The following is a 26637-nucleotide window of genomic DNA, read 5'->3' as shown; positions in this document are numbered from 1 at the left end:
AAACAACGCCGAAACTGAAAAGGCAGAACAAAAATGAAATTTATGTTAGGGGCGTCAGAGAGTGCTGGAAAACGGGGGTAAGAGGCGAGAAGAAATTTGCTGGAACTCCTTCTTTCACGGCTTTACAATTCGTCAACGACGCAAGAAAGACCAGCATATGGCGGAATGCGCAGCGGGTAGAGTGCGCTAAGAAAAACAGAGGAAAAAAATTGGCATTTGGCTGAAGTACTGCTAGAGGAGAACAAAGAGCATGAAAGTGCCTGCGAACAGGAATAAGTGGAAAGCAAGTAAACTAAAAGGCAGAACAGCAAATACCATTTCGTTTCTGCCATTTTTTTCGGTTTCAGTGCTAGCTGTTCCGTTCCAGACGGAGCACATTAACTCACGCTAGATGAAGCGCCCACACACACTCGGCCGCGCGCAACAGCCTTCAGTTGTATATATTTTGCGCCTTTGAAAGTTTTTGATTAGTGAGTAAGTGTATGTGTCAGTGAGTGAGTTTGAGTGAGTGAGGGAGTGTGAGTGAGTGCGTGAATGAGTGAGTGATTGTGAGCGAACGAGTGAGTGAGAGAATGAGTGAGTGAGTGTGAGTGAGCGAGTGAGTGAGTGAGTGAGTGAGTGAGTGAGTGAGTGAATGAGTGAGTGAGTGAGTGAGCGAATGAGTGATTGAATGTGTGCAAGTGAGTAATGAGTGTGAGTGTGTGAGTGAATGAGTGAATGTGAGAGAGTTACTGAATGAGTGACTAAGTGAATTAGTGAGTGAACGAGTGAGTGTGAGTGAGTAAGTGAATAAAAGAGTGAGTGAGTGAGCGAGCGAGTCGTTATGCACATGGGATTATCCTTACTGAGAGTACAGTTTCGATATTGTGTAGTCCCGCGTATTATGGCGCGCGGGGAGCTTAAGCGAGTCGTAGTTGTCTACATGTATGTTTAATGATGCTGGGTAGGCCATGTAATGGGTAGGGCAGATAACCTGTGGACTATTAGAGTTACCGAACGGGAAAATTAGGTGGGGTGACGAAATTAGGATAGTTGCAGTTCCAAGTCTAAATCAGCTAGTGCAAGACAGGAGCAACTGAAAATCGTGAGGAAGGACCTTCGTCCTGCAGTGGACATACTAATATGATGATGATGATGATGATGATGATGATGATGACGACGACGACGACGACGACGACGACGACGACGACGACGACGACGACGATGATGATGGCGACGACGACAACGATGACGGTGACGATGATCATGTTGGTCAATAATAAGCTTTTTTCATAATTATCCCTCAAGAGAAAAGTGTATAACAGCTGTGTCTTACCAGTACTCACGTACGGGGCAGAAACCTGGAGGCTTACGAAAAGGGTTCTACTTAAATTGAGGACGATGCAACGAACTATGGAAAGAAGAATGATATGTGTAACGTCAAGGGATCAGAAAAGAGCAGATTAGGTGAGGGAACAAACGCGAGTTAATGACATCTTAGTTGAAATCAAGAAAAAGAAATGGGGGGGGGGAGGTATGGGCAGGGCATGTAATGAGGAGGGAAGATAACCGATGGTCATTAAGGGTTACGGACTGGATTCCAAGGGAAGGGAAGCGTAGGAGGGGGTGGCAGAAAGTTAGGTGGGCGGATGAGATTAAGAAGTTTGCAGGGACAACATGGCCACAATTAGTACATGACCGGGTAGTTGGAGAATTATGGGAGAAGCCTTTGCCCTGCAGTGGGCGTAACCATGATGATGATGATGATGATGATGATGATGAAGAAGAAGAAGAAGAAGAAGAAGCTTTTCTGATGAATAGGAGCAGCGGCCGACACGCCTGCATCCTTACATAGCAGAATCATCACTGGTGCATGTCCCGCTTGAGCATGCTCAGAGAAGGTGGCGAACGCTGACCTGCATGAGATACGATTGACACAGCAAACACGGTGACTGACCGTTTATGTGAGGTCGCGCTACCTGTTGCTTCTAAACGGGCACAAAGGCGACAACATGGCATACTTTTACGCTGTTGATTCTTAAGACGCACGGCATGCAAGGAGTGGGGAAAGTAAATATTCTGAAAACATATCGTGGCAGAGTTTGTTCACGCGCCTGCGATGAATGCGCGTACGAGCTGAGTCTTCACTTCACAGTGACTAGCTTGGCTCGCTTTTCAATCGGTGCTGCGATGGTGTGCTTCCACACATGCGTGCCCGAAGGCGGCAGAGACTTTTATTTATTTAGTGTCTTTTGTTTTTTTCTTTATTTTCTTCTTATTTTCCTTTTTTTTCTCTTGGTGAAGGATCGACGTCGGTATTTCGTACTCTGTTCACTGTCAAAGTGCCAGGATGCGCCTTTGCTTGGTTCACCGATGGCGGCAATCTCATCCGTGAAGAAACATATATAAATATATAGAAGAATCAGAAAGAGAGACATAAAAGGGAGTTCGAAATTAGTTTTTCCCCGAAAGGAGAAATAAGCGTATCGTCTTCGTTCTTTTCTTCGTTCGTCTTGACGACGTCGATGCTTGCGTTGCCTCTGACGTGCGAACAGCTACGCAGTAGCCGAGGACGATACACGAGGAAGAACTAGGAAAAGCAAAAAAAAAAAAAAACGTAGGAAAGAACAACAACCAAAAAAGAAGAAAAGAACAAAAGAAAACGCGAGCGTGGCGACGACCCAGAAGACGTTAAGCGTCGTTGTCGCCGCGTTTCGTCATTTTGAAATGTACCAAACCTTGCCTTTCTTTATTTCTTCTCTCCATTCTATCTGAAAATCCAGTACGGCGCTTCAACTTCGCTGCGAAAGAAATTACCAGCGTGTGTCAGATGCAGAAAAGGCGCTTCTCGTATAGCGTCTTTGGGCGCAGCGCTATTGCGCTCTGGGCGCCGACGTCGTTTTTTTCTTTTCCTTGTCTTTATGTGTGTGTTTTCGTCTGCTTTGTGTATGCACTCTTACTGCCTTTACTTTAATTTGCCTCTCGCCACAGGCACTGAAGAGATGCTCTTGGCTCTCGTCTGCCCTGACAAACTGTTTCATTTCGCGACGAGTGGTTTCGACAGTCCGTAGAACGGCGCTGGCGTGATAAAAGAAGAGCGCCGCGTTTTTGGTAGAACCACACGTAGCCCAAGGGCTGCCGCGAGCGACATTTAGAAACGAGAGGGTATGAGTGAGTGGAGACGTGTGCGGATGACTTATGAAGGCCCGTCACCTCACTTCAGCTCAAGAAAAAAAAGGTAAAAAAAAAGCAGTCGTCAGACACACACATTTTTGAATGTATTAGTAAAGAGGAGGTTCTTCGGAGCCATTTATTCTTTATTTTACATAATTTACCGTGCTCGCTTCCGAGAATGTTACAATTATTTTTGCTTCTCACACGTGCCCTCCACTTAACGGTAGGTAAAGAGAGAACGAGATTTCTACCATGGTTTGTAGCTTCAGGCCGATAGAGCACATCTTGCGAGTTAGAACAGGAAGTCGTGATGAGGTATCGACGCTGGATCACTCGTTGAACGCGATACGTTGTTGAAGGGAACACGCGGCCTCGGATCACGAGTGAATTTTCAGTCTTCTATCTGAGTGCGAAGAACGCTTGTACGAAATTTAATGTTTTTGTGTGGCACGTTCAGGACCTACGCAGAGAACACACCCGTTGAAAGGCGACGCGTGCTTCAAAGAGACTGGTTAGAACCTGGCCTGCACGAAAAGCTTACTTGAAACTATGCGTCGATTATATGTCATGATCTTATTCAGTACCATCTTCGATCAAGTGCGGCAAACTCCTAATACGTACGCAGTTTAAATTACCCAAAAGTATCAGGCATGATATTCTGCAAAGCCAAGCGAACCCTCGTATATTGAAACTGTAGTACACCTGGTTTCGGCACATTAGAGCTATCATGTTTGACTCTAGGTTTCTATCAAAATTTGTCAGTATCTACACGCAAAAGTTTCCTACAAAAATTGCTAATGGGAACTCTGGCGCTGTGATCGTTCAATTACCATGGGAAAAATATAGTACACTGACTTGCTTAGCCTTCGTTCTTTTCACTGTATTTCTAATGCTGAATTCTTCTAAACTTCTACGAAACTAAAGTATGATGAACAGGCCAAGCTAATAAGTATGTGCACACGTGCGTAACCAATGCTAATTCTTGTATCTGTTATGGTGTTTTTGCTAAGTAACAACGCTTAGGAACGGGACTAAGGCGACGACAGACACCGCGGTTGACTAGCAACCGTAGTGTTTATTCGTGCAGTGAAAGACTACATATGAGCGATCATGAGCAAGTGCACGGGACCATGGCACTTGGCACGTTTATGATTCGCGATCGAGATATGTGAACTTTCCCGAGCAGATATACAGACGGTTCACTGACGCATGTGTCAGCATACTTGTGGATAGCAAACGCTTTAGAAAATCTGGCGTGTTCTCTGTTCTTGATATCTTTTTCAAGATAATGTATTTGTAAAAGTTTGAAAGGCGTTTATACGCGCGCGCGGGAATAGAGAAGTGGCTACAAGGCGCACCATTTGTCTTATGGACGCATTGTAACGTATTGTCGATAGGACGTATATGTTATGCAACGTAACGATATTGTCATGGCACCAGACAAAACCAACAGCTTTAATTAGTAAGATACGCGACACGAAGATGCTAACCTAGATGTAGATTCTTGGATTTAGCGGCGCAAGAACCGTAGGGATATGCTGGACATCGACGAATACAGCCATGTTATCGAATTCGCCATCTTGTCGGCTCTGATTGGCCCGGAGGGCTGCTACGGCCTCTCTTATTGGCTCAAAATTCTTCCATTACAGAATTTGACAATATTATGGAATTAGCCTATGTGAATAACATCCACGGTCTACAACTGACGCACGGCCTACGTCCTCTTCTTCTTCCTTTGCCAGCTCGCCTAAAAACAACAAATGGCAATATATTTTGTTGAAGAGGGTCAGCTTGAAAAGTCGCAAAGCCGTTTGAAGCCAGAAGGACTAAGTTTAGGCCAAATCCACATACTGCCCATCACTCCATGGAGGAAGGAATGTGTTAGGAGAGAACATCACGCAACGCGATTTAAGCTAAAACGTAGCGGCCCTATACACGTGATCTTTTAATCATAAAGCGCGGTAGATTTGAGTGCTCCCACTTGCTGGCAGTGCTGCGGCAGGGAGCCGAACAAGTGCGCATCGATTACAAGCTTCCCGGAACCATTTCTGGTCAACACTCTGAGGTCAAGTGTTGGGCCGGTGCTGCAAGCGAAAAAGCGAAGGGCATTGCTCCACGTAGAGTTCGCTTGATGAAGCAGGCTGCGCGACCTAATGCTCTCCCCTAGTTTGTTTCCTTCCTCCAGGCATCGTTCCCATGTCGGCCGTGCCTGCAGCGCTCGCAGACACTAGTGCCGCAGTTTCCTCTCTAGGAAACTCGATGACCTGCACGACGCGAATACCGCCAACTCTGGCAAAGAAGCGCGGGAAACCGGCTCCGTTCGGTGGGCTCACCTTGCACAGTCGATGGCATGTACCCAGTTGTTGCACTCGGCCTCAGTTTCGGCTTTCAGCTCGTATTGCCTGGCACCTTCCTTGCGGTAGCTGATTGTGAAACCGTACTGCAGACAGAGAAAGAGAAGAGAGAAGCACACTCTGATTAATAAGGAGTCGCAACTTTTGTAACGAAAAAGCACGCGGATGGGAAAGTCGCGTTATTTGTGTACCTATTTGAGGGCAACTTAATAGAAACGATTAAAGCGAGCCTGTTTGCGTTTTAAGATCTCCGTTATTCTGTACATATTCTTGGCGAACTACGTGCGTTTTGCTACTTTTCATTGAATCGCGGCTCATGCTTTGTTCCGCATCCCCCCCCCCCCCCCTTTTTTTTTGTGTGCACAACGGATAAATCGCCCGTCATTGTCACCTGCTCTAAATAATATAGTGTTTGGCTTTGTTTACGAGCGTAGAAGGGTAGTTTGTCCACCGTAAATACATTTACATGATCGAAATTGCTTTACAGCGCTATACCCTAGGCCGTTCAGTTTTCGGATGTTAAACATACTGCTAAATGTTTTCCTACGTGCATTGTTATTGCGACCTAAATAGGATACGCAGACGTGACAGGAAACGCACGCCAAAACAATATGGCGACGCGCGCCAAACAATGCGAAGCCTTTTTCTGTTCGGTTCGGGAGGGCTCGTTCAGCCGGAAAAATCAAAGGACAGCGTCGGAAAATCCCGCTGCTTTTCTGTGGCAATTTAGCGAGACACACATGCTTTGGAAATGTCCAAGCGAAATCAGGATTTGCGCCTGACGTTAACTATAATTATGTTGCGCAAAGCACAAACACAGACATCCTAAAAACGTGTCCCCGTCGTTAAACAAAGACTTAGGAGGAAGCAAGATTCACAATCGAAACGTCACGTGCTCAAGGGTCGCGCGCTTTCTTTGCTGCGGCACTCAGTGCGGGGTAGCCGTCAGCCCGTGTTTAAGCGGAAGCTCAATAAGGACCACTCGGTTTCCGCGGCGTCAGTTTCGACAGTTCTGGACACTCCGGGAGTGAAATTTCCCCACCGAATCTGCTACGAACCACTTTCGCTCCGCTTTTTATTCATTTTCTCTTTTTGCGCGCTGCAGGCGCATAGGCTGATCTGGGAGCCCCCGGCTGAACTTCCGCCCTTGTTTCCTGGCGCCATGCTCTCGTATCTTCTCATTCGTTCCCCCCACAGCTTCAAGTGGCCTCACTGTTGCCGGGGAGCCAGCGTGTATGCGAAGCTGGGGCACCTAATTCTTCCGGCAGAGCCACGGACATTTCCGGCCTTCGGGTTGTTCTGTTCCTGGCCGACGTCTTCGTAAAGCCGCTTCCGGTAACCGCGGCCACGACCTGCGCTACCGCCAACCTCGTTATGCTCCTGCCACCCGTTATTCTTCGACCAAAATCTCGGCTAAGAGTCGCCCAGAAGTGGTCCGCCTGATGTTGCCGGTGCCACCGCTCGACGAACGCGTACGAAGGAAACACGAAAGAGAACTAAGCGACAGAAGTTCCAAGATATGCGTCCCTTTCGCCTTGATGGGCGCGCAAAGTGTACGGTCATCCAGTGCGTTCAGCCGGGCGCACTGACCACGGTCGTTAGGGCAGGAGACGCTAATGTGACGCGCTAGCGACCCGTTAACGTCTATAGGCTGAGCACGTTCGCGCCTCCCTTACGTGTTGCTTATTCTCGCGCTCCGAGAAAACGGTCCTTTCTTTCCGGACTCCGATGGAGAGTCTCTCGGGTCGACGGGCAAAACTCATTCGCAAATAGTGCACCCTGCATTGGGTGCCGAGAATATTCTCGAGCTCTGCGGAACAATAGTTTTATTTATTCGTGCTCCCTAAAGGCCCGTTCGGGTATTATACCGTAGGGGAAGGGCGGGGGGATTGAGTTACAATAATAAACATCCATAAAAGCATGAGTAAAATAGACTGACATAGATGCGGCAGAACAAATACATATGCGACAAATACTGAGCACAAAAACATTAACTCATTTAGGAAAAGCATCAACTCGCGCACATAAGCTAATGATAGATACCATGCCATTTGGTAGCCTATTTCAATGATTTATTGCCCAAATTAGTCGTGAATCACTCAGTGTGCAGGAGGGCTATAATGTAAACTTGTTTTATTCTTGCTTTATTCCAATCTTCTGACGTCAAGTTTACGTAACCGCCGACGCAAGCACGGGTGTTGACTCACAAGGTTGCTTCCCAAGGCTTCACTTACCACAAGACTCGGTTTTAGGCGCTATTTTGTTTGTTGTAATGCACATTATACATTATACGTAGCTTGCGGTGGCACGCACTTAAGTTGTCAAAAGCCTTGATGTATGCTGACGACACCATGCTCGTTTACTCAGACGACTTACTCTTGTCATTGCAAGACATTATGTCTGGCGAGCTGCTAAAAGTATAGGCAACTGGTTTTCAGAAAATAGATTAGCCCTAAATACTGATAAAACTAAGTATATCATTTTACTCCAACAGGAAAATACTATATTGCAGAGCCTTTAATTTAGCTCTAGCGAACCGAACTCTGGATCGTGTTGATAAATTTGAATATTTAGGGGGTTGCTTTAGACTTCCACTTGCATTGGAGAGAACAAAATATTGTTTTCAGTAGAAAACTCGCTTTCAGCCGTTACACCCTGGCCCGTGCGCGGCAATATTTTCCGCGTGCTTTGTTTCGTTGCACATATTTTTCTTTGTTTCATACCCACATACGTTATTCTTGTGAAGCATGGGACCTAACATATAAAACTTACTTAACACCTGTACTGCAGTTGCAAAAAGCGCGCCCTAGGAATAACATTTTCCTCTGCTGATCACTCTATTAACATTCGGTTTACTGTACTTCGTGTCCTTTCTTTTACGGTTTTAAGAAAGTATAAGATCATTTCTTTAGTCCACAAAATACTCAGCACCAACTTTCTATTATCCAACACCATATTTAGCTACCCACGTGCAAACACCAGGCAAACCAGTAACCTTAACTTAAACATTCCTCGTTGCAGCAATGTCTACGGTGAACGATCATTAGAATTCTTTGGCGCTGTAACTTGGAACACTCTGTCTGTGGAAATAAAAGTAACCAGAAAATTTGAGCTTGCATATACGCTTCTTCTTGTTTCGTCAAACGTAATAACTTTTCCTTTACAAATCAATACTTGTTCATTTAAATAATGTTCTTACTAATTGAGCAAATAAGTACGTGGTTTACCTGTATGTTTCTTTCTGTATTGGACCAAGCCACTTATGATATTGGTCCAACAATTTTTGTACGGATTCCTCGAGATGTATAAATAAAATTAATCTTTAATTAATTAATTGATTGAACAACCAAATCCTTCCGGTCGTTTTAGGAGGTAACCTTTGTTTGGGTTCAAAGCAAATATCATTGCCTACTGTCACAGGTCTTCTTTATCTAATCCGCTGACGTGAGGCTAGGGAAATACAGAAGAGGAGTGGGTTCGGTGGCGCCGTGCTAGCGCACTGACAGTGGATAATCGGGTCAGGATTGGCGCCGGCATCTCTGATTGATCCTCTTCCCCTCGCCTAGCTTGCGGTGGCTCGTCAGTTATTGCAGAGGGGCGCAACTGTCGTTAAATGTACCGCCATCACGGATGCCCAGTCAATGAGCGATGCTGTATAGGAGCCGAAAGGGCTCGGCAACATTATACAGTCGGAACGCCGCCTGCAGTCCAGATCGTATACCCTCTCGAGCGCAGCAGTTTTGCTCTCAACCGCCTTGGACCGCTGAAACCAGGTTATTTTCTTATCGGTTTCTCTCGAACTAGGAAAGTTTGAATCACCCGAAACGAACATGGGGTTCGACGTCGATGGAAATAGCTGGTATTTGTGCGGCGCGAGTTTACATGAACGTGCATCAAAGCTGCTTAGGAAAGTAGGCGCTCATTATGGTCGCCAAGGCAACGAAGTGCAAAGCTTACAGAATCAGTTTGCTGTGGTCTAGAACTTTGTGCTTAGTTACCAACTACGACGAGGAACTTACCGGAATTAAGCGAATAATGATGACGTTACATGAAGTTGCGAACAGCTTATGCCACTCTTCTGAACGTTCCATTGCACTTGTTCGCAGTGAACAGTGCATCACAGTGTTCCCAATGTGATGCAATTCCCGCTGCTAGCTCTAAGATGCTGCCACCACGCACTGAACGCAAGCGAGCAAATAAAAAATAACACAAAGAAAACAAACTGATTTCAGCCTCGTCGCGTCTTCTGGAGACCATGGACCCTACAACATAAAATGATTCCAATCTGCTTTATTCCAATCTCCTGACGTCAAATTTACGTAACCACCGACGCAGGCATTCGATCGGCGGTAACCAGGGGCCTTATAACGTACTATTTCAAACTGTTCTTATTCCAATCTTCTGGCGTCAATCGTCTATTCCTTTCGAAACGGGTAATCTCCGGCTATCCAGAAAGAAATTAAGTTTTGTCCGGCATATTAATACATATTTAACGCGAACTGCACTATGACGTGGAAAGTTTTCGCGATGTTGTGACGTCGCGTGACCAACAGGCGAAGTGGACGCTGCTAGAAAACTTTTGACCAGTAGTAGAGGGCTAATGGCGAAAATGGTTCGGTCGACTCATGCATAATCAGTGTGCACATATCATATCAGATGGTGCGTTTTCGCGGTTTTTTTCTGACGCCTTGTACAGACAGGCGAAGTGGGGATGGCAGGAAAATTTTTTGGCCAACCGGGGAGAGCTGATTTCAGAACTGGAATAGCTTTACGTGATAGCGCCCCATATATGCAAAATCATAGCTGGATTATGCACCTTATATTTTGTGAATTTTCCGTTTATATCTTACACTCGGCTGAATAGGTGAGACCCGTCTGTCATGTTATTCATGTGGGATTACTTATAGGTGACAATAATTTTGCAACAGATACCTTGCCTTAAGCTCTAATTGTTTGTATTGTCATCAGCAAATATCACAAAAGTGTCATACCTCGCTATTGTACGCTCTATAGGCACAAGGTTGGAATACCACCTGAGTTCTCGGTCAAGAAGAATAATTAAATTATCTAAAGGTCATCGAAGAGCCCCGTTGATACTCTAGTTTTCAAGTAGTGCAGGTACTCTTCCTGCCTTCCATTGCTCAAGCAGAGATACAAAGAGACATTACGTTCCTTTCACTCGCCAAATGTTCCGCTATTTCCGTGTATGGTCAGGCCATGCTTTCATTTCGCCGTTCTGTTGCGTATTTGCGGTCGGCGTATCGTTAAGTTGACCAGCTAATGTCTTGCCCCCGAAAAACTTCACTGGGAGTGCGTGAGGAGCATTCTTGACATTTTCGGTTTTCGACGACTGTGGGGCACGCTTAATTCACTATCTAGTACGTCGGTAAGCAGTCCGTTTCCATAAACCCTTGTCAATTGCGTCTCTTTACAAAAACAAAATTCGCGGTGCACTGCAGTTCGCTGCGACGCCTTAGTCGATTCGGAAGCCGATATTGATTTGCACAGTATTCAATGTGCACGTGTACTTGCAATAGACGGCCACTTTTGACAGATGGGATGAATCGCAGTTCCTGTCGTGCTCCGCCTGTGAGTTGATTTCCATATCTTTGTTCTTGCTTGCTGTCATTGTTTTGATATTTCTTTTTTTTTCTTTAGGGTTTACAGGCCAGCTAGGAAAGTAGATTGTGTATTCAAGATAATAAATGCGCGCTTGCGTTGCGTTTGTTGTACCAGCACCTTCGAGGCCGGGGTCGGATTTTGTCGCAGCGTAATGTTTGTTCAAATTATTTCGGAATGCCTAAGTTAATGCAGAAGAATGTGTAAAGAGGTGAGAATAATGCCAGGCTAGCCTGACATATGCAAGCAGTTTATTACTTCAAAAACACTTTTGTTTCACTTTTTTTAAAATAAATTAAGCGTTAACACTCTGGTAGCCTTAGTACTGATAGTGAGCAGGTACATGCACAGGACTAGTCGCAAAGCAGCTTGCATTCTATCGGATAGAGCTAGCTCTGCTCTGGCACACCCGCCTTCTTTTTGTTTGTTTGGGCGCGTATACGTGTTTTTTATTGCGATACAACTATATGGACGCTCCAGCCGCATTTCCGCTGTAGTCGTCGCCATCGGTCGTCGGCATCGCCGTGATGTTTCTACAAAGTCCAAGTGCAGTAACATCCTCGCCGCGCCCCGTATGCTGTGTGCAAGTGAAAGCATGCGAGGTTGAGCCAACGGTGGTGGCTCAATCTCACGCACGCGAGGGAGAAGAGTGGGGAGGTAGCGTGCCGTCTTTCATCGCGCGCAAGGCGCCGGAGGGCTGGAGGGGGAGGGCGTCCTACTTCGGCGGCGGCTGCGCATGGTGCGGTCGCGCGCGGCCGCGTGGACCCTATTTTGAAAGCGACCTGCCAAGGGGACAGGGTGCGCAGAGCGCTCATAACTTCGTGTGTGGTGTGTTCTCGCCGCTTCGCGTTGAAGCGAAGGGCAGCACGAAGGCCAATTCGCTCGCTGCTGCTGCCGCGTTTCTTCACTCCAGTGTTTATACAGCGAGTTCGCGCGATCATTGAGTGAGGTCTACTAATGTTTGCTTGTGCACGTGTGACACCATGCGTGTCTAGTTAGTAAGCGAATGTTTACAAGTTTATACGACTGATAAAAATACTATCCCTTACTTCTTATAGTTGTCTACTAATTTGCTGTCGCAATCGATGCTTCACCTTTCCGGGGAAACTGCGACTATTTTTAGCTCTCTCTGTGTGCTCTTCTTTTCTTCTTTATATTTAATTCTCCCCTTACTCCTTTCCCAGTGCACGTAAGCAAACTGGCTTTTGTCTTCCCGGTCAACCATTCCGTCCGCGTCTCATTACACTCTATCTCTCTGTTTGTAACTGAGCGCTTTCATTGTGACGTCGCATTGTATACGCCTGTCTCACGCACACGCGCTCCTCCGTCACTGGCAACGACATCGCACAGGAAACAGTCACTTCTAAGTTCAAGCCACTTATACACTGTCCAAGTGTACAGCCCATCCCCTGGCTTGTTTGTGTGACTTCCGAGAGCTAGAACAACCAAAGTACAGCCAAGGATGGCGGCTGCCGGTGTGGCAAAGACAACTTCTTTTGTCCAAGGAGCTGAAGGCGGTTGTAGCTCTACCTTCTGGCTATTGTCATTCTTTCGCCACCACGCACTGAACGTCACTTCTGCTAGTTTGTTCAAAACGCATCTCTGTTTTTTTTAAAGCAGTATGATGTTATGACACTATTCGCGGCACTTATTTTCAATGATCAGAGAATAAAAAGTTGATCATGCCACATTGAAATATTAGCAATGATTAGAAATAATAATGTTATTTATTATACTTTATTTTTTTATATAGACGTGGGGGGGGGGGGAGGTGTGCATGCTCATGAGAGGTTTAAGGATGGTGAACAATACATATTAGACACGTCATTAGGTTCTTGTGCAAAATAGCTGTTTGCCAACATATTCGTTACAAAAAAGAAAAGGAGGCTGCGTTACAAGACTAAGAAGTTAAGTCCGCGTCTCTTCTCGCTTTCATGAAATCTCAGCCATACGATCTCAGTGTTATTTCCTGAACCTTGGCTTGGGAAACTCTCTACGTCGACATTTTCTGGACTAGAGTCATTCCGAACATTTACCTTTCCTCGTTTCTTTTTTTTTAGCTTCCCGACGAAATTTTAATGCAAGTTGACATTTCATGCATGCACCTGAAGTGTTTGAAGGCTACATTTCGCCATAATTGTTTAGAGGCCTTATAAGCCGTTTATCGTCGCACTTGCGCCCTGCAAACATGTTTTTGCATCCCGTATAGTGCGATCTTTAGTCTATAAGGCTGTTCCAGAGGCCTTCGGACTGGCAAGTAAGGAGCAGCATAGACAGTTCGCTCACGCCGTATCTGTCTACGTTGACTGCGAAGACCTTAGCGTGTGTGCGTTCGTCTGTGCATGTGCGTAGAGCACGAGTGCGCGTTTGTGTTTGCTGGAAAACTCACATCTTAAAGCTACACGAAGGTTCTCCCCTTTCGAGTGAACTACCTCCATACTTATAGTAATCGATGCAAGAGATTTTCCCAGGACCGCTAACCAACCCCTTGGAGCGTTACTAGATATCAGTTCGTGCCGTCTTGCTTGAATAAAAAGTTGCAGTATCACCCGTAAGGGCGCTGACGCGATAACAGGCGAGGTAAACTGCTCAGTAGCACTTGCGCTATTTCGCGCGGCGTCGAGTGGAGTAAAGATCCTCACTTGCGCGCGAGTGAAATTTGTGTGCGGGCCTCAGTTTCTGTGACATAAATAACTTTTGCTGAGACGTCTCTTACCGCCTACACAAATCCATTTACTTCTGCGTTCTCGTGGAGGCCCATAAAACAGCCCAACGTGAACGACTCTTCAGCACCGCAACTGGCAGGGTCATTCTAAGTAAACTCGGGCTCAATCCCGTTATGAATTCAGCAGGAAGAACAACATTACTCGGTGCGGTCAAACGCCAAGAACATGCTCCCAAGAACAGGTGGTCTGCCAGAGCCAAGGCCCTTCAAGAAAGGTACCAAAGCAACCAGCACTCCGCTTATGTCGATGCAGCGAAGCAAAATCACCAAACTTATGTAGTGAGCGTCGTGACCGGAGAGGGAAGTATCCTCAACGCCGCGGCCATAAAACAGCGTGCACCGTGGAAGCGGAAGAGACTGCCATTGCTTTGGCCATCATGAATTCCTCCGCTTAAACTATTATAAGCGACTCCAAAAGGGCAATAATCAACTTTTCGAGAGGCAGCGTAGGTGTCGGTGCAGCGTGAGTCCTACGGGACTTTACAAATGAAAATACTGTTGAACTCGTATGGGTCCCTGCCCATTCGGGGAATGAAGGGAATGAGGAGGTGCGCTGGGTAGCCCGAGGTCTAATCAACCGGGAGGTGTGCCCCTCAGACTCGGATCCCATGAATGAGGCACCGACGACATACCACGAGAGAACAAACTACTACAAGCAAAAAAGGCGAATCAACCCGCCTCCAAACGCAAGCCTCACGCGAGCGCAAGCCTCGATCCTGCGTCGAATCCAAACTAAATCGTTCCCCAGCCCACATTGGCTAGCCATAATTACCAACGGGCAATGGAACCCAATATGTCAAAACAGCACAAATCAAACATTGGCTACCCAAAATCACATTCTTTGGGGGTGCGAGGGCTTACCACCTCCCAATGCAGCTCCCTCACAACAGACGTGGGAGGAGTTGCTCAGAACGCCGGATGAAAAACTACAAAAAGCCCTCGTTGCCTGGGCCGAAAGGGTCGTTCCTCGTGAGGGGCCATCCTAGGACTCGGGCCTGCCAGATCATAACTGAGCAGAGTCTCAATAAAGTTGTTACCACTACCTTCTGCGTTGGCAGTGGCGCAGTCTATCACCCTGATAAAAGATAATTGATAATTTATCAATGACACGATGTTGTGTTTCCCATGGTCAGTTAAAATTTCATAGATTCAGGGTCAGTCGCATTGAGGCATCACTAATTTTTACGGCTACGGTAAACTGGGATGACCGCGCTGACGTCAGTGCGTGTGCTCGCAAAGGTTGGTCATCCGGCTCTGTCGGTATAAGGTATCATTTTGGAGAGAGCGTGAACTGAAAAAAATTGAAAATGGACCACGACGCAAACGCTCGTGTCGCCCGTTTGTTTCCGTCCTCGTTCTCCAGTCTGTGTCCTCTTCACCGTGTCCGAAGTTCCCAATGAAGAGATATTGCAGGCTTATGACGTTCATATGTTTAGGTATCTCAGTACCTAAGATACAGTTGTTATGCGTCTTCTACAAGGCCGCTGTTTTTGTTTACGTCTTTAATAGGAGACAAAGTGCATCCTATCGTATACCTAAAGTTTGAGGGGCTCTACATGTGCTGTAGCGCGCGCTTGTTGGTACGGTATCTTGGAGTACACACAGCGATGCATCTGCGTCTTTCGTGCGCCTTCTTGCGACCTCGCCTGTGTGCGCTGTAATCGCATTCCAAGTCTGCACGTGCCTACTTTTTACATAATTGGTTGGAATAGTCATGTTGAGATGTTAAAGTTGTAAGAACGCGAAAAAAGTATTATCAGTAATTTTTAATTTCCTAATTTTCCTTTCCGTCGTGCGTTAATACAGAACGGAGGGTAAAAAAATCTCACTATTTAACTTATCTTGGATGAGCTAGCTTGCCTCACCAAACACTTTGGGGGAAGACGTCATTAAAAAAAAATCGTAGGTCCTGAACTTCGCTGTGGGTTTATTTTATCTATTATTTGTGTGTGTGGTGATAGAAAGAGAGATAAAGCGCTTGTTTCGGCCCGTAACAATTTACAGCGTCCTTCTTTGCGATTACCAAGCATCGGTCGTTGCTAGCGGAGGCGCACTTTAAGCACCCCAAAATATTGACTTGCACAGGAAATCAACATAAAAGATCGTCGTTGGGCAAGTAGGTGTTGAGACTACGAAAAGAGGGGGCCACGGCAGAAGAAAAAGGAAGAATAAAAGGACAATGTAGAAGAAGAGAAAGGAAAAAATGAAATGCAGTAAGAAAGAAGGCAAGAAGGCCGGGAAACAGTGCGCGGCGTTTCGAGACACACTGAAAGTCCGATAACGACGGAGTCGGAGAACGGGGCAGTCGTATTCTAGGAGGTCTGTTGTAGCCGCTTCCAGTTAATTCCGTTTGTGAGCCTTGATTTCTTTCCTATATTTTTTTTTATTCCCAAGCGTGTTGCTGGGCCTGGCGTCGCGCATAGTGCTCTGCCTCGTCGTGGTAACAGCTGCACAGCTCCGGCAAAGAGGCCTCCAGAGGCCACCGGTGCCGACGAGGCCACGCAAGAAGAGCGTCGGTGTAAGCCTCTGTCCAAACTGCGGGAGCGAGTTTTTCGCGTGCAGGGCTGCCCCGCTTCTTCGACTGTTGAACGCGAGCGAGGTCCGCGTTGCAGCCGATTATTGTGGCAGACAAACATTGCGCGCGAGAGTGGAGTTCCGGGTCTGCGTGTGCGAAGTGCCTTTGGCAGGAGAAGCAGGGAGAAGTGAGTCCGAAAGTTAAAGGCCTTCTAGAGGCAGAAGTCGGTTAGTTGTTTTGTCGTTAGCTCTCGTGTTAAGGTCGGCCCAATTCGCCTGGACCTATAACCTTGCCCCTCTAATAGTGTGCCCCTGATTGCGTGCGTAGGGAGTCTGTTGCTAGCACAGCAGTTACCGCACGAAGTCTACAAATTAGATGCCTCAGCTTCCATGTTTAGGCCAGCTGCCTGAAGGCGGACTTTCGTCGAACGTTACTAGGTTAGTACGAACGAAACAGTAACACAGTCCGATGAAGTAATACGTGTCATCCGTGTTCGTGAAGTAGAGATTCGTACATGCAATAAAGGTCGACTAAGAAACTAGAAGAAAGCGCCTTGGAAGCCGACCTTTAGAGTGGGAACAGTCACAAACCAAGTTGATTTGCAAATTGAAAGCACATCGTCAATGAAATTTCGCCCTCACAAGCTCTTTATACGTCTTCCTTTGCGTTAGCTTGTTTTCTCCGCGATCTAACAATATTTTGCTCTCTCATAAGTTTGTGTGCAGTTGTTGTGCCCTTTCCAATTGTAGCTGCCGGCCCGTCCTTTTTGTTTTCGCTCTTTGTTTCTGTCGTTACGCATTGGCACCAGGCAATAACAGCGATAGTAATATTTCATAATCATATTGCAGTGTCTGACATTAAAGCGACGCGCGTTTGAACTATTTTGGCATCGCCTAAAGAAAAAAGCTAAAGAGAAAAGTGCTGCTGCAAAAGTAGCATGCAGTGACCCTGTTCTCCGAATTAGTTGCCGCGTCACATCAAGCCGACAATAAAGAGTGTCTCCGGATTATGCAGTTTTCCACTTTACGTGCTTCTTAGGCCGTGATTCCCACTGTGCGAATGCGCGTAAGGAGCTATTATCAGGTTTAGCTAAACCACACGAAATGAATGTTCGCATTCACAAAAGGGCAGAAAGAAAAAGATTGTTATCCCTGCTGAATTAAACTTTGCTATAGAAATTTAAAATTGCTTTACCTAAGGAACAGTTTAAGAATAAACAATAAAAACGGAACAATTAGATAAAGATATCCAAACTAAGCGCCAACAGCCAGCACAGATAGGTTGAGTAGGAGGAATAAACTTTATTTGTGCACTGCAGATTTGAGACCTAGGCCTCTCTACCTAGCAGATAGGTAAATAAAGAGATAAACAATAAAGGTCTTGCTGTAAGACTGTTACAAATGTACGTGTATCAGAGACAATGCAGAAGCACTACATGACTTGGGATAAGCGTGAGCAGCCTCCAAAAACGCTCAAATGGTAGAGCTCACGAAAACTTCAATAAACTTAACCCAATCATTAAAGGACAACAGGTCTGTAAAATTTACTCTCATTATCTCTAAGCGTACTGACGCTATTCATACAGTTCACATTCAAGCGAGTTACGAAACGAAGCAAGCTTGAGGAAGAAACACTGAAGCAGTTGAGCTGCACCCAACGTTCATGCGACTCCTTCAAGAATAGAAAACGAATCGGTCGCGAACTCAGACAAGGCTTCGGCTTCGGTTAGAATCAATAAATTTCGTCTTTGTGGCGAACACATTGAAAGCTCTTTATCGGGCTGCCCTTCTGCGCCCTTTCTTAGCCAAATAAATCTTCCGTGCGAACCGCGGCGAAAAGAACTGATATTTCACAACATCCTCAACCAAATCTAAACGCTCTTCAGAAACGTTGAAGGCTGAATAAATAGTGCTTAAGTGCTCTCCCTGCGCGAACTCAAATCCCACTTTCCGTAAAGCACTAGGCTGGCGGAGAAATCGTTCTTGTATAACGCTTTCTTCGTCCGGTTTCTTGTTTTCTTCCTTTATTTTTAATGATTTGCTGCTTTTGACGAAAAGCGAGCTGTGCTTAAAGAGAGGGGAAACCACACGACTAAATATAGAAAGAGAGTTAAATGCTGCTCGCTGATAGAACGAATTAACCGATTAAAAAGAGTCCGAGCCAGCAGGTTTTCGTGTAGTCATTCCTTGTCCGCGCGCACGCCTGCCTATCGACAACGCTCCGGGGAAAGAATTTGTATTCCGGTCTCCATTCATTCATTGTGTTCCTGCTTGCTTCCACGAAAAGATAATGAAAGATAGGAAGTGATGAATGCGATGACTACAAGGAGAGGTAGCCTTGTGCATTGAGGGACCGCTTAAGAAGCTACTACTACGAAGCGGCCTAATGAAGCATGATTGTGTTCATCAAAGCGATGTCCACCGGTTCTGATAACTTCAGGTGGCGTAAGGAAGGTGAGAAAGATCGTTCGAGTAGATTAAGTGTTTGGAGGTAGGAAGCATGTGTCTGGCAAAGTTGGCCGTTTTAGTGGATAATTTTTTATATTTAGGCGGAAGGTCAATGCTGTAGACTGCCTTTTTTTTTTACGCAAGGAGTTCATATGAGTTAAGGCTGACGTCGTGAGCAGAAGGCGTCCATCACTGAGAAAATATAAAGGGGGGGGGGGCAAATTCAGAAAACTTTGCCTTCTAAGCACCGGTTGTGATTGGCCGGCAGCCTCCGATAACATTCTCGTGACACCGATTTGCTGGCGCTTGCTCTGGAAGAAGGGCTATAGCCCATGATATATTTTTGTGAATATGGACTTGGACCTACGTAAAACCATACAAAAGAGTGCCGCAATAAACCACTGGGAGTATCATTGATTTATTATTGAATGAGAAAAAAAAAGCAACCCAAGGCGATTAGAGAGGTTACCGATGCGTAGGCCTATGCCTCGCTAATCGACGAGGATAGCAATAGGGGCTTGTTGGTATGGCATATGTTATTTTCTTATAGCGCAAGCTTGACACGGACTGTAAAAGCACAAAGCCAGAAAGAATCCCACGTAGCGCATGCGAAAAAGAACATAAAAACAAATTAATTGATTGCATCGCCGTTGTGGTATACCGTATTCCTCTCGGATGTGGGCGATCCTACATCGGTCAAAAGGCAGATGAATAAATGACAGGCTACGAGAACACAGTAACAAAGTGAACAACTTGGCCGCTGACGGCTTTCTTGCCATCCATTGCCAGAGATGCAAATGCAAACCAAGATTTAAAGAAACAGTCATCATGAGTAGAAGCAGGTGTGAAATGACGCGCTTGATAATAGAAGCCAGACACATATCAACATTCGGCGACGCATGCGTCAGTAAACCTTCCATTTCATTATCCTCAAAAGAGCTGAATTACCTTTGTTCGCGTTGAACGTGTACATGTCTGTGAATATGTGAGTCAAGAAACTGCCTACGTGTGGTTCCCAGTTTATATTTTTTGTTTATTTTTCCGAAATTTGCACACGTGCTGTATGACGGTTCGAGGGTGTATATATGGCGACGAGAACGAGAAATAAATCTGTTTTTGAAAGTTAGCGCTGTGTGTGTCAGATGTGCCTTCTGTTGTCCGTGTCAAGCTTGCGCTATAACAAAATAAGATTTACCTCGCTAATCGTCATCCTGTCTTTTGCCCTGTCATTGCCTGTCTCCTTGTAGAGAATCTTCACTTTTTCCAACAGAGGCTCCCTGCAACGTCCAGTACCACTCTATTTAAAGAGCCACTTGAATCTCCAGCGGGAAAGAAACAGAATGCTTGGGCTGGGGTAAGACGACAATGGCAACACTTTATGGGTACAGATGGTCGCGGCTTTCTGAAATTGGTCAGAAAACACGCATAAAACTTTCGGTACGTGCGCTCGACGCATCAGGAGCGTTCGCATATAGAAAGAACGCAAAACATATCACCGATAGCGGATGACAGAACCTATTTTTGCTCTGTATGGTGGACAGCAAGGACATATGAAAAGTCTCCCGAAGCCACAAGCGGTGGCGTTGCTAGGTCGTCTGGCACCCGGGGCCCATATGTCTTCTGTCACCCCCCCCCCCCCCCCCCCACGTCCGTCCGTCCGGGTGTAGCCCGCGGAAAGAGGGTTGTCTTCAGATCTATATGACCCCCCCCCCCCCATCTGGCCCCTTGCACCCGGGGCCCACGGCCCCCCGGCCCCCCTCGTTGCTACGCCACTGGCCACAAGTGCACCGCTACCATAGTGCGTGCGAAATCGTTTCTGAACTGCGCTCGGCTCGGCTACACGACTCGTGCGACTCTTGCTATATTTCGGAGAAAAGCTGATGTCGTCAGGTCGAAAACCTCCGGCCTGTGTATCATTAAGGAGTGTGCAATAGAAGTTGGTGGTAACTCCGTTATACAGGATACCAGTAAGCTATAGCAGTAGACGAAAGATCTGATCAAAAAACGCCAATGTATGAAGGCCTCTAAACCTACAGCTAGAATAGAACTGGCAGAACTTTCCAAGTTAATCAACAAGCGTAAGACAGCTGACATAAGGAAGTATAATATGGATAGAATTGAACATGCTCTCAGGAACGGAGGAAGTCTAAAAGCAGTGAAGAAGAAACTAGGAATTGGCAAGAATCAGATGTATGCGTCAAGAGACAAAGCCGGCAATATCATTACTAATATGGATGAGATAGTTCAAGTGGCTGAGGAGTTCTATAGAGATTTATACAGTACCAGTGGCACCCACGATGATAACGGAAGAGAAAATAGTCTAGAGGAATTCGAAATCCCACAGGTAACGCCGGAAGAAGTAAAGAAAGCCTTGGGAGATATGCAAAGGGGGAAGGCAGCTGGGGAGAATCAGGTAACAGCAGATTTGTTGAAGGATGATGGACAGATTGTTCTAGAGAAACTGGCCACCCTGTATACGCAATGCCTCATGATCTCGAGCGTACCGCAATCTTCGAAGAACGCCAACATAATCTTAATCCATAGGAAAGGGGACGCCAAAAACTTGAAAATTATAGACCGATCAGCTTACTGTCAATTGCCTACAAACTATTTAATAAGGTAATCGCAAATAGAATCAGGAACACCGTATACTTCTGTCAAGCAAAGGACCAGGCGGGATTCCGTAAGGGCTACTCAACAATAGACAACATTCACACTATCAATCAGGTGAGAGAGAAATGTGCGGAATATAACTAACCCTTATATATAGCTTTCATTGATTACGAGAAAGCGTTTGATTCAGACGAAACCTCAGCAGTCATGCAGGCATTGCGGAATCAGGGTGTAGACCAGCCGTATGTAAAAATACGGAAATATATCTATAGCGGCTCCACAGCCGCCTTAGTCCTCCATAAAGAAAGCAAGAAAATCCCAATAAAGAAAGGCGTCAGGCAGGGAGATACGATCTCTCCAATGCTATTCACAGCGTGTTTACAGGAAGTATTCAGAGACCTGGATTAGGAAGCATTGGGGATAAAAGTTAAGGGAGAATACCTTAGTAAGTTGCGATTCGCTGATGATATTGCCTTGCTTAGTAACTCAGGGGACCAATTGCAATGCATGCTCACTGACCTGGAGAGGCAAAGCAGAAGAGTGGGTCTAAAAATTAATCTGCAGAAAACTAAAGTAATGTTTAACAGTCTCGGAAGAGAACAGCAATTTACAATAGGTAGCGAGGCACTGGTAGTGGTAAGGGAATACATCTACTTAGGGCAGGTAGTGACGGCGGATCCGGATCATGAGACGGAAATAATGAGAAGAATAAGAATGGGCTGGGCTGCGTTTGGCAGGCATTCTCAGATCATGAACAGCAGGTTGCCATTATCTCTCAAGAGAAAAGTGTATGATAGCTGTGTCTTACCAGTACTCACCAACGGGGCAGAAACCTGGAGGCTTACGAAAAGGGTTCTACTTAAATTGAGGACGACGCAACGAGCTATGGAAAGAAGAATGATAGGTGTAACGTTAAGGGATAAGAAAAGAGCAGATTGGGTGAGGGAACAAACGCGAGTTAATGACATCTTAGTTGAAATCAAGAAAAAGAAATGGGGGGGGGGGGGAGGGCATGGCAGGACATGTAATGAGGAGGGAAGATAACCGATAGTCATTAAGGGTTACGGACTGGATTCCAAGGGACGGGAAGCGTAGCAGGGGGCGGCAGAAAGTTAGGTGGGCGGGTGAGATTAAGAAGTTTGCAGGGGCGACATGGGCATTATTAGTACATGAGCGGAGTTGTTGGAGAAGTATGGGAGAGGCCTTTGCCCTGCAGTAGGCGTAACCAGGCTGATGATGATGATGATGATGATGATGATGATGATGTATCAACTCTGAATGCTCCATTCGCCGAACAGTTCCTTGGTGTTTAAAATATCGCAGAAATCTGATGCTGTTTTGTGGATCTTCAAAAGCAAAACAATTGAAAGAACGACGCTACGAATACGGTTTAAGTACAAATTATTTTTATGGCTACGAAAGTGTTGTCTCTTAGCAGTGTGTTGGAAACTCCAAGTCACACTGCGAAAAGCCTTGTTTACAGAAACAGGTAACAGACGGGATAGAAACAAATCTGTGGATAAGAGAGGGCTAGGGTGAACCGGAAACAGCAAACACTATAAGAACGTAACTGACTTAAAGTACATCGTACGAGAGCGGAAGGAAAGCTTGTCGGCAGTTCGAAAGCAAGAGAGACGAGCGCTTCGGCGACACGCCCGAGAAGCAGCTCGGGGCCTCTGTAGCCCGAATCGAAAAGACGTGTCCGGGAGGATCTAGACTTTAGCCTGAGCTCTGAGGGCTGCTCGTTCCTTCACAATGCTGTGGAAGACTCGAGTCTTTGATACGCCGGCTTTCTTTTTCTTTTTTCTCTTTTTTTCCTTGCGAGAGTTTCGTGACGTGCTTTTAGCCGCTCATTTCTGTGCCCTCAGAAAACCCCGCTTGAAGCTCGCTAAAAGGCATTTGCCACATCAGAAGAGCGAGAAAAGAGCGTAACAGGCGCAGTGCCATGAATGTTTCACAAGGCATTTGTTTTCCCGCAAGTACGTAGTGGTACTTCAAGCGGCACTTAAGCTTTAGTAGTCTATGGCGTTTCCGAGCTTAACGCCTACTAGCCCACATAAATCACTGCGTTGTACTTTTTGGATGAGAAGGTGCTGTGCCAGAAAAGCGTGTTTTCAACTTCGTCGGACTGTCGGAACGTTCACAGCCTAAATCCTTTCTGTTTGTGACTGTGCACGTTCATGTAGGCGTTCATAACAGGAAAGACATGTCCTTGTACAAACTTAAGCACATAAATATAATTCAGTCATGTTTTATTTTCTCCCCAGGAAAACAAACTTGCAATGTGCTTCATGTTGTTATGTGGATGTGACAAAGATGACAGAAAGGAAACGATGCAGAAGTTTAACAAAACTTGTTGCTTAGCTAGTTGGTTCATGACTTAAAAACAAAGGTTACGGAGCTAAGCAGACGAGGACGAAGTGAGACACAAACGACAGTATGTGTCGTTTGTGTCTCACTTCGTTCTCGTGTGCTTAGCGCCGTAACCTCTGTTTTTAATGCAGATGTTGTTCACAAAGCTGGGAATTTCGTGCTCCTGCATAGAAGTTTCGGCGTTTAACAGATTAACTCAATAAAATTTTGTAGTGGATGAGCATGGTGGGCCCTCAATAAGGACAGAAATCACATGAGCATAAATAGAGAGACTCGGAACAATTTGTTTAATTAAGGGGAAGTGCAGACTAAAAGAAATTCCCTTTTTAAAGGTATTTTAGATTTTAATTGCAACCTTACGATTGAACATTCTATCTTCAAGCGTAAGAAAATCAAGGCGTTTCTCTAACCAACCGACAGCGTAAACTGATTATAATCGCGGTACGCACCTGTAGAGCCTTCATTTTCCCCATACATGCTTTGCTGATTAGGCTCTCAAATCAGAAGTTGTCTTTCCAGGCCGTGAGCTTTCCTGGTCTAACAACAAGCGAGTGCTTGGCCTGGCTTGATCGGCACCAGCTAATTCTTCAGTTCTCACCAGTGATAAGGCGAAGGCTGTGCTTCGTGCATACAAGACGTTGACAAGCGAAAAGCTGTCGCTTCACTGCATTCAGGGCAACCCCAAAATTGCGGCTGAGTCACTGAACAGGAAGAGCTGGTTACTGTGGCCCAAAATAAGGTTTGCGTCGCGCATGCTGCTTTGGGATTGACCACTTCTATAGCCATAATGTAGTTCAACAAAGGCCACGGAGGCTCTGAGGCGGTTATGAAGGAGTTGGGCGTCTTACAACTCGAGAGGTGATCTTTCTGAGCAACCAGAGAGACCAGTGGAGACCAGAGAAAAATCAACAGAATCTCTAGAACACAGACAGCCGAAGCTAAACCTCGTAATTACAGTGTAGCAGATTGCATCGTAACGATCGCGGCTCAATGTCGCGCTCGAAACGAAGGAAAGTAGGGGGGCAGCGCGGGAGGGAGGAGGGGGGTGCGGCTTCTACTCCGCCAGCAGCTGCATACATTGCGCGACGGCGCGCAGTCGCGTGCGGCGCCTCTTGAAAGCGATCTGCATGCGGCTGATACCTTTGCGCTTGCTGCTTTCTTGCTGCTGTTTGCGTTGAAGCGATAGACAGCGCGAAGGTCACTTCGCTCGCTGCTGCTGCCGCGCTTGCTCACGGATTTGACAGCGAGTGTCCCCAGTCATCGAGTGAGATGCGTTCATAATTGCCTGTGCGCTATGATACGATGCTTCTAAATTCAGTTAGTAAGCAAATGTTTCCAAGATTATATGGGCGATAAAATTACTCTCCTTACTTCGTATAACTGTCTAATAATTTACTATCGCAATCGATGCTTCGCATTTCGGGCGAAACTACGACTTTTTCACGGCATAAAACAAAAAATATTAATTTTTGAGCTTACTTGCAATTATTTGTTTATAAGGAGCAGCATTAGTTACAATATAAGGAGAATGTTAAAGTTATATAACACTCTCTTTGGTCTGGTATGAAGTCCAAATGATGCACTAGAGACCCTACTTTTTCGACTTCCAGGGCGCACAGAAAAATAATCAGATAAGATATTGCTCCGCTAAAGTGATATTGAAATTAGGTGAGTAAACTCGATATTGGGCACACGTTCCATCAAATTAACTTTATTGCTAGAGAAAATGGATATGTGAGGCGCATCCTCTCTTAATGAAGCATCGATTCCACGCGCCCATCACATTAAACCATCTTCAGACTTACTCTGGCGCTATTTAAGCTTATTGAAGGTGGCTCTATGTTACTGAACCGAGTTCCCAGGAACTGCGGGCACAAAGGTTTCGCGAGTAAATTCGTTAGTAATTGTTTAGTGAGACAGCGGAGAATGGCACCTTATACAACTATGTTAACCCGCCCGTACACTTCTCCCTCAAGGTCTGCACACGTTGCGGTCAGCGCTTGACACTCGTTTCACTTTTGCCAGAGCCGCATGAGCCCGCTCGCGTGCTTGCGGGTTTACGGACGGCTCATTACGTGCTACACAGCTGACGGCGAAATCACGCGATCTCAATCAAAATAGCGGCTTTGAGCGTCGCATCTAGCCGAGCCAAGTGCTCAAACGAGGCTTGACTGGCCGCAAGGCAACGGCCGAGCGTCGCCGCTTGTGCGCAGCAGCCAGACGAGAAGCCCAAATGCACGCCGTCATAAGGTCTCGCTGCAAGAGGCATAATTATCGCTGCCTGACGGCAGTAATAACCTCGACGATGGCGACGCCGGTGGCAGTTTGCGACAGTAATATTTTACGCCGTCGCGGCCCTTCCGTGTATATACATATACTCTCGCGACCGAAGTTGTTTTTACTCCTTCAAGCTTTTCTTCGTTTTCCCCGCTCGCGTGCGCGCTGTGGCGACAGTGGCTGACTCGGCGTCCGCGTGCCCTCTCGTCTCCTCCTAATTAGCGCGCAACAAACTAACAAAATAATAAAAGCAACTTAGCAAAGAGAGCGCCGTCCAAAGTAGGATTGGACCACATTGCAAGACACAACTGCGCGGCCTCTCCTCTAAAAGCGTGCATCGTTGTTGAAGCTAGAGCTTGTGTCGGTGAATCGAGGGCATGTGTGCCTTGCCTGTATACTATCTATATCACTGCGCGTGTTCATATGGAAATTATAGTATGATCATATATATATACATATATATGTTCGACTGTCGTGTGAACTCAAAATTGCCATGCGACTTCCCGCTCGAGGCACTTTGCGAGTATTCGCGGGCCTCTTTCACGCTCGGGAAAAAGCACT

General features: G+C 46.1%; 1 protein-coding gene across 1 annotated transcript in view; it reads right to left on the bottom strand.

Annotated features, from left to right (window-relative positions):
- The window catches only part of LOC142570281 (ras-specific guanine nucleotide-releasing factor 2-like), a 391080-nt gene that overhangs the window by 113396 nt on the left and 251047 nt on the right, over window positions 1-26637 (bottom strand). The window contains exon 2 of the mRNA XM_075678676.1: window positions 5487-5593. Coding sequence (XP_075534791.1) covers window positions 5487-5593 — 107 coding nt within the window. The remainder of the gene's footprint in view (window positions 1-5486; window positions 5594-26637) is intronic.

Source organism: Dermacentor variabilis, chromosome 2 (genome assembly GCF_050947875.1).
Source record: "Dermacentor variabilis isolate Ectoservices chromosome 2, ASM5094787v1, whole genome shotgun sequence".
NCBI classification, from domain to species: domain Eukaryota; kingdom Metazoa; phylum Arthropoda; class Arachnida; order Ixodida; family Ixodidae; genus Dermacentor; species Dermacentor variabilis.
Note: the sequence above shows the minus strand (reverse complement) of the source record. Positions and strands in the feature narration are given on the sequence as shown.